Source organism: Austrofundulus limnaeus, unplaced genomic scaffold, assembly GCF_001266775.1.
Source record: "Austrofundulus limnaeus strain Quisiro unplaced genomic scaffold, Austrofundulus_limnaeus-1.0 Scaffold25, whole genome shotgun sequence".
Taxonomy (NCBI): Eukaryota; Metazoa; Chordata; class Actinopteri; order Cyprinodontiformes; family Rivulidae; genus Austrofundulus; species Austrofundulus limnaeus.
Window position 1 is genome coordinate 2,911,999 of NW_013952427.1, and position 8,932 is coordinate 2,920,930.

At 43.9% G+C, this 8,932-nt stretch overlaps 1 protein-coding gene across 1 annotated transcript in view; it reads left to right on the forward strand.

Moving 5' to 3' along the window:
- Positions 1-1,405, forward strand: part of onecut3a (one cut homeobox 3a) — a 20,083-nt gene extending 18,678 nt beyond the window's left edge. The window contains exon 2 of the mRNA XM_014004627.1: positions 519-1,405. Within this exon, the coding sequence (XP_013860081.1) occupies positions 519-811 (293 nt within the window). The 3' untranslated portion in view covers positions 812-1,405. The remainder of the gene's footprint in view (positions 1-518) is intronic.
- Positions 1,406-8,932: the final 7,527 nt, after the last annotated feature.

An 8,932-nucleotide genomic window follows, 5' to 3' on the forward strand; every position in this document is an offset into this window, starting at 1 on the left:
ACACACACACACACACACACACACACACACACACACACACACACACACACACACACACGCACAAAGAAACAGAAAATGCTTACTTTTGTGCAACAGTCACTTAGACCCCCATTGCGACTCAAACTGCATTAATATTGAATCAAACAGCAGTGTCTCCAGCTAGCAGGCAACAGCCAGTCCCGCTGCCGTGCCCTCCCCACCCCATCTTTCTCTCACCGCAGGCTGGTTCCCTGTCTGCACTCTGCAAGATGGAAAGAATATTCCCACTGGGCAGGAGGCATGGATTAGCTTTAAATCAACTTTTATATAGCGATAGAGATAGAGCTGTAGCATCTCTGCTGGTGCGTGAACTAGTTTTTATGTGTTTAAGTACTCACCATCAGCTCCCTCTACCTGCTCTCTTTTTTTTTTAATTTATTAATTTTTTCTGTGGCACCAAACACAATCACTTCTGTATATTTACCTTCTGCTTTGTTTTCTCTCCCTGCCCCTGTCCCACCGCTGCCACCCACGCCAAGCCTGCAAGCGCAAAGAGCAGGAGCAACACAAGGACCGCAACACGGCGCCCAAGAAACAGCGACTGGTCTTCACCGACCTGCAGCGGCGCACGCTCATCGCCATCTTCAAGGAGAACAAGCGTCCCTCCAAGGAAATGCAGATCACCATCTCCCAGCAGYTGGGCTTGGAGCTCAGCACCGTCAGCAACTTCTTCATGAACGCGCGGCGCCGCTGCGTGGACCGCTGGCACGACGACCACGGCACCAGCCCGGGGCAGCCGGGCACATCCACTACCACATTCTCTAAGGCCTGAAGAGGAGGAGGAGGAGGAGGAAGCCTTCAGAGAGCTGGGGAACCAGGTCAGAGCAGCAGGGGTCACAAGAGGTTGACAGTGATACCTGTCTCGACCTGGCCTGGACAGTTCTGAATGTGCCCTCTCCCTGAAAAAAAAAAAAAAAAAAAAAAAAAAAAGAAATCTTCTGTGCCATGCAATCATCTGTTTTTGTCAGCCAAAACGTCAAACCCTCACCTGAAGAAGCATAATCCAAGAGGTGAGGCGTGAAGTCAGGTCCAATCTGCATTTCTCACAGATGGACAATCATAGATTTATGTCTTAATTTTTGAGAAAAGAATAATTTTTAAGACATCTTACAAAGCAAAGAGACACCAAAGATTTGATCTTTTCGTTTTTACTTCTACTTCTTCTTCTTCTTCTTCTTTTTCGGGATGGTACTTGCATTTTGCCAGCCTCCTTCTTCTTCACCCAAAAGTAGCCACTGACTCTGCTTTTCCCSCCTCTCAACCTCACCTCCTTTGTGTCTGCCTCCTTCACTCACATCCTCTCCACGCCGGCACATGGAAGCAACAAGGGTAAAAGAACGGCAATAAATCTGACGAGACAACTACACATAGCCTTATTATCAGTGCCCCATCATTCTCTCACACACATACATGCATATAAAGGTCGTCATAAAGAAAACAACAAGGTTTTTTTTGTTCAGTTCCCCGCCTCCACCTTCCCTCCTTCCTCCTGTAGTCACCTTCATTCCTCAGCCAAAGGTATTCCCTGATGGCCAGCCATTTCAGAGAGCAGCTCAGCCTGATCATACAGCAAACTAATAAATTGAAAAATGAATCGATGCAGACAGAGAACGCGGCTCCTTGACCCCCCACCCCCTTCTCCCCCCCCCCCCCCCCCCAACCCCCACCCCCCCACTCCTGAAGGTGAAACCCAAGATGCTCGGCAGGAGATTCTCAGGTCTTCCAGGCCAAGGTTATATATATTTTTTGCACAGATGTCAAAGGCCTGCAGGAAGATGTGTCGCAGCTCCTTTTAGCCCGAGCCAAGAGCCTGTGTTTCTCTTGACCAACGGGGTGGAGGGGTGGGTGGGTTGGTAGGGGGCCGAGGCAGGTGAGATGTCTGGACATGCTCTTTGTTCTGCTGGGAGCTTTCTCTCGAGATCAATAATGGAGAACCGTGCGATGACAACAACAYGCTCGGGCATCCAGCCAGCTACATTACGGCTGCATATTAAAAGCAGAGGAGCACATAGAAGCCAGTGGAGTTGGGAACACAAAGGCCTCAGCAGCAGCAGCAGCAGCACACCTCTATCCCTGTCCTGCCTGCTCTGGCAGAGCAACAGTGCCCCCTGTTGTTGACAGTAGAGGCCTGTAACCAGCAGAGCGGAGGGGAGGGGGAGGGAAGAGCCACTAGATGCTGAGAAGAAGTCATGGCACAACACATTCAGGCCCTCGCAGCTCTTTGAAGGCAGATCAATAGCTAACCATTATCCTATTGTTGTTCCTCATCCAGCCAGTGCTGGTGAAGCTGGAGGAAAAGGAGGAAGAAGGGTGTGTGGGTGTGTGGGGGTTCAAACTGAATACTGAAAATGCAAGAATTTAGCAAAAGGCAGGGGAGTTATTCGGGTATAAATCAACACATAAAAAGAAAGACAGATTTAAAAAATTGATTGTGAAGAAGTACAATAGAGTGAAATTAACAGGAAGTTTCTCGTTGATTACTATGAGAGGCTTCATGTTTTTCCTCAAATCATGTTTCATCACTTTTATAGCAAAACCAATTTAAAAAAAAAAAATCTCTCAAGTGATGTGATTTAAAGCAAACCTTCTGATAATTACCACAAAACAAAGCAAAACGAAAAATGATCAATCAGCAGCCAACCCTAACTCTGACCACACGTGGCTGGTCTCACGTACAACAAACAGAGYCAATGCTTACCGCCTTTAATGTAAGTCAGAGAATACGGTACTAGGGTTAACACACAGCGGGACCCCACACGATGATGGGCAGTGTGTGCCACAGCAACCAACAATCAGCTTTAAACTGAAATAATTATCCTTTTGTTTAAAATCAAAAAATGAAAAACAATAGTCTAATTTTAAAGCGCAAACTTCAAAATCAGGAACATATGTTACAAATGAAGCAAAAACAGGTTTACAAACACAAAAGCTGACAAATTTCGAAGCAGAAGAAAATCTCTTCATCCGATCCTTGGTTCTCTACCCCCCCCCCCCCCACCACCACACACACACCCACAACCCTCTCTCTTCCTCTCTGTATTGATGCGGGTATTTCATTAGTACCATAGACACAAAGTTTCTATTTCTTGTTACTACTAAGCTCTGTTGTGCAGACATAAGGCACCTTGTTGATAAATTAAAAAAAACAGTCAAATGAAGGACTTTTTAGAAGAAAACAAAAGGTGGGGATGCAAGGACTTAGCTGGATGGACTTTTTTTTTGCTGTCTGTGTGAACACAGACATGAAGGAGACATTTATCACAACAAAAAGGGGGATTGCGGGGGGGACACAGAGGTGGCAGCTGAGGATGAGGAGTCGAGTAAACGATGGGACACTTTCAGAACTGTGGTACTCTCAGCTCCCTTTAACCTCAAGAACGGGGGCCACAAAAAATCAAAACTAACAACAACAACAAAAAAATATATAAATAAATAAAAAAACAACAACAGCAAGGGATAAAACACGACCTCCGAATGTCCTGGCTGACTCAGTATGTTCAGTTGGAAGGAGCATTAAGGGTGGGGTGGGTATTACAGCCTGGGACTCAATAGCTATCTTTGTGGTCTTAAGATGCAACTGTAGCATTTCCAACAATGTAGTCAGATTAGCGGTAAAGATTAGATAAGAAATGGTCATTATGGAGGAGATGATCGAGAGGCCCTGACTAACTTCGTGCTGCTGTAAGCAGTGAGTTAACGTCGCCAAAGGAAGACGAGCTTAAATCGACTTGTTGTATACAGCTCGGTGAGCAAACGGCTAGATTCACTTCTAGGTTTTAAGCTGACAAAATGACATTTGTTTGTAGTGAGAACCAGTGTGGCTACCTCACTAAGCGGAGTGGTTTGTGAAACCGCCACTGATACCAAAGATACTGCAGCCTACCAGTCTCAAACTGCCTGGGGGAGGACACAAACGCATCTCTTTGCCCAAAAAAATTAAAACAGCTCCTTTAACGACGGACACACACATACGTATAAGCTCTTCGTCGCATTTTGCCCAAACAGTGCAGTCAGACTGCATCGTGCCACATAGGAGGAGGTGGTTGCCTTGCAGACAGAGTTGAGTGCCTTTTCCCTTCAACCACGGGTGGGACTGCACTGGTACACACACACACACACATAGCTCACAACCATGCTCTCACACTTCAGACAATGCTCCCATAATTGGATGGACAGTTTGGGGGGGGTGGGGGCAAAGAGAGGGACACAGAGTGGCGGCTGTGTCAGCATTTTCCCCCGTATTGACTTTCCATCTTGATACACTAGAATACAAGCACTTTATCACGTAGAAAGTCTATAAAACATTTTCTATACACTATTTATTTGAAACCAAACTCTATGTTACTCCTTAATCTTTCAGTCTTTCGCCATTGATCATCTGCTAGCTCCGCGAGCCTTTCTTTTTCGAATTTGCTTTCTGCCGGGTGTGCTTGTGGCCTCGCCCGTGTTTGCCTTTCTCATCAGAGATATTTTTGTGTAACAGAGAAAGAGAGGGGTAGAAACACGACAGGCTTCAAGCACTCCTGGGATTTTTTTGGTTTAGTTTTTCTTTTCCTATCCACCTCGTGCAAGCACAGAGGCTGCACTGAAAACAGTGTGGAAAACTCACGACTTCTTTAAGAAACACAAACTCCTCCCTCCACCTTCATCCGTCCACATCACTTTTCCCCCCGGCTAGTGCTCGGACTCGGTAGGCGTGTGTTGACAATTTAATTCTGAAATACCTCAAAAACCTTTCATGTAAACTTTATGTAATTTAAAGTAAAAAAAGAATACTGCTAATGATAACAATGATTATGAAACTATGATACTATGATAGTTAGTTTTGGAACTTGTGACTTGAAGCTTTATACTGTTAAATTCCTTTTATCCATTTTATTTTTTTGCTTATTTTTCTTGTATTTGTTTTTGCTACGGCATGTACTTACTGTTTTCATAAAAAGGAAAAGACATTGTGAATGTTTCTGTGGAGGTTTAGCTGAGAAAAGACGAGACAGAAAAGAAGGGTAGGTAAGAAAGGGTCGAGCTTAAGATGTTTAGTTTGAAGCTCTAATCGACGAAAAAAATAGAAGAAAAATAAATGAACATATATAATTTGACCTGAATTATAAGCCAAACATTTGATGTTAAACCAAAGGAGGAATAATCTTACATTCAGTGTTAGCTTTCTTCTGCCTTTAAGTTGTCTTTTCTCTAAAGAAAAAAAAATACAAAAAAAGTTACTTTTGAAGGTCCCTGGGTGTGTTAAAGTGCTCCTGATGTTCTTAGAATATTAAAGATCAGCACCTTCTGTTGAGAAGAAGGTGCATTTTCTTTTCTTTTGTGCATGGATATTGTATAACTGTATAGAAACCAACAGGAATGACCTGTGATTTTGTGGGGAGAGGAGGATGGAAAGACTTGGGTGYGGGTGGAAAAGGGGTGGGAATATTTTGGTTATCAAAATACAGAATTAAAAAAAAGCAGGGTGGGAGGATTTGGGTTATAGACATTGGAGGGGTCCTGTTTTTAGAATTTATGTCACTGTTGGATTCTCTGGTTGTGTGCATGTGTTGTTGCAACCCTCCCCTCCTTTCCCCCTCGTTTTTCTTTTCTTTTCTTTTGTTTTTTTGATGTATATAAATCTAGACAGTAGGGGGCAGTGTGTGCTGGGGGAGGTCAAACTCCTCTCCTCCCAATCAATAGCATTCAATCTTCATTCCTCAGCTTGGGGTCTGTACTCGGGTCTCGAAAACGTGTGTCTTGCTTTTCCAAAGACGGGATGTTTACTTGGAGTTAATCAAAGGGACACACACAGATCTGAGAGGCCTTGAATATACCTGTATGTTTGTCGACATGCTTTCCTTCAATCTGTGTATAYGTGTTCATTTGTACCTCTGTGCAGACGGTGTTTTCTACTTTATGTTCCTTTGCTATGGGTTGCAATATTTGTCATGCAAAAATCTGAAACCATTTCTTACTGRCTGATTGACCAACAAACGTTCAGTACCATGTGGCAACTGATGTTCCAGCCCTGAAACGTAGTCTGCATTTACTGTCAAACAGCATCTGTGTGTCGTTTCCGAGCTGGACGGCGCAGCTTGCCGGTGGAGACTGATGTAGACACCCCCAGTCGCACTGTGCTCTCCCTCTTCTGTTACCTGTTAATCAATCAGAACCAAGTGTCTTTGTGATGGTAGAAGACAATCAGTTTCAAAACAAGAAAAAAGGTAGAGAGAGGGCAGGCCAGTGGGGAGGAGGACGGGGAGGACGGAAGAGCAAAAATCACGGGAAAAGAGGCTCTCTGACCCGAGACAAGCTGTAACGTGCGACTGCCAAATGACTGCCCTGCCGCTCCTGCTCACCCAGATACTCAAYTCTATCACAGCTAAATCTGAAACCTGAAGTGACAGCTGGGATCAGTTGAAGTGAGTTAAAATCTTGCCAGTTGTAGATGGCTGTTGGACCGGCCTTAGTTTGGAAGAATAGCTAGTTCCCAACGTGACAGCGCACTTCCTACATCCGGATTGCTGGTGCCATTGCGATAATGCGATATAAGTTATTGTTTGAGCTTTTCACTCCATTGGGGTCAAGGGTGTAAAAAAGGTGATAAATAAAGCAAAGTTTTGTTATATTTTGTAATATCCCAAGGATTAAAAGCAAGAAATGTGAGCTAACTATGCTACTTAGCATGAAACCGACCAATAAACCAAGAAAACGCACTGTCTCATACCGCATGGATTTGCTCAGATCACTTCTTTACCAGTAGGAACAATTTCAAATGTTCCTAAAATCAATCCGACAGTCTGTAAATCAGTCAGAATGGAGACTCGACCTGAACGACAAACGATCACATTTTAATTAACTAATTTCTGTTCTCGTACAAATGCTCATATCAATTTCAATTCATGCTAATTTGAGACTAGAAATAAAGACCAATCTAAAAGCAATGATATTAGTTACATTCATGGACAAAACAACACTGTGTACTCACCTGTTATTCGAGTTTTGTTCATCAGTTTTTGTGTTCTYAYATCTTCCACCTGCCACCAYTGTTTTAGTTGAAAGRGTCCAAAGACTTTAAGAAACATAGTTTATCTATAGTTTTGGCACATTTTTAAAAATTAAATAATTTACAATGTTGATGTTCTCGACTGCCAGTAGCGAGTCCAACTCATTTAGCCTTTGTCTTCCTCGCATCCCAATAATAGCACATCTTTCCTTCGTGGCTTTTAATGACAAACTATCTATTGTGTCTATCTATTCAGCCTTTGTTAAAGCCATAGCTCACAAAAATTTAGGGRAAAAAARGCTGAAAAACAAAGCTTTCGTAACGCTGCCCATAAGGCTCACAGGTAACGGAGTTTACCGGATCCCTATCACGACGGCTAACTTCCGGTCTGGTCTTGTGGGAACTATCTATTGAGCTTATTTCTGACTGTACTGATGAGTTAATGGCTTGTTTAGGTGAGACCAAAGACCAAAAGAAATGCTTCACATAGTGGTTTACGTTTATGCTGTCAAGTTCACATTGCATGCTTCTTCCAACAGAAATATGATATTTCTTCTGGAAGTGCCCCAGGTTGCACAGAAAGGGCTACAGCTAGCTGCCTTTTTCTATTTTGCTATTCTGCTATTTGCACCTGGAAATAATAGAATTCTGTCTAAATAACCACRTGATGTGAAACTGATAGCAATGTAAAGGTAGTGTTTGCACAAACTGATGGAACATTTTGGAAACTGGAGTTGATTAGGAATATATTTTGATCTTGGCCCYACACTGTCTAGCGGTTAGCTCATCAGTCGATCCTGAATTAAACTCTATCTATCCAAGGTGAGGTCGTTCAAGATGCTCTCTACATGAGGTAAAATATTCAAAACATTTYCAAAGAATCTTACTTCAAAAGATCTGAGCTATTTCTTTAACTCCAAACCAGCCACTGCTTTTTACTCTGCCTCATCTCTTGCCTCTAGGAGAGCCTTGGTTGTAAAGACCATGTTTTCATCACCCATCACYTGATTTCTGCTAATCTACCGATGACGAAGCCAGCCGTGAGGAATTAAAAAAAAAAAAAGGCTCCGGTTGGTGGCTTTTGCACAGAGAACTATGCAAACACCTGACCYCCCCAATCCTAATCGTTGCTGCTGGGTCAGAGTGTATAACCTTCATCCCCCCTCTGCATTTACATACACCTACTCTTTGCCCTCCTCTACTTCTTTTTCGCACTCATCCCATGAGCCCAGCAAGGGTGAGGCAAAGCCCCCCCCGGCTGCTCGGTTTTTTGTGGAGCGGCTAAGGGAGAGACAAGCACTACAGCGCCTTGCGTTTCACCACACTCACACCAACACAGCTTCACAACAACGCCCCAAACTGCCACTGACGTCCAGATGGAGTCCATGCTGATGTCTGCAAGCTGATCCCCCCCACCCCACACACCAGCTCCATCGTCCCAACAATGTTTGACTTGTCTTTGTCCCCAATGCCAAGGAAGGGCCACAATCAATGCAAAGACACTTACATTGTACCTACTTTAGTTTACAAAGTCGTCTGGAGATGGTGGCTTATATTGCACTTGGACAGACAGACAGACACACAAACAGACATAGGCACATTCTGGAGAGGGTGAGTCTGCCTTTTGAGAGTGTTTGCTGAAACCAAAGATGATAAATCAGAGGTATGACAATCTGGCTGCCAAACCTAGAAGACGAAGTTCAGCTCTCCGGGCTGCTCCACAGGTTCCTGCGATTCACCGGCAATGTGGACATTCCACATCTTGCACTTAAACACACCGACATACAGACAAACACATACATTCAAACACATCTGGGTGTGAAAACACTTCTTTTCCTCACACTCCGCCTGCACAAACACACACACACACACACACACACACACACACACACACACACACAC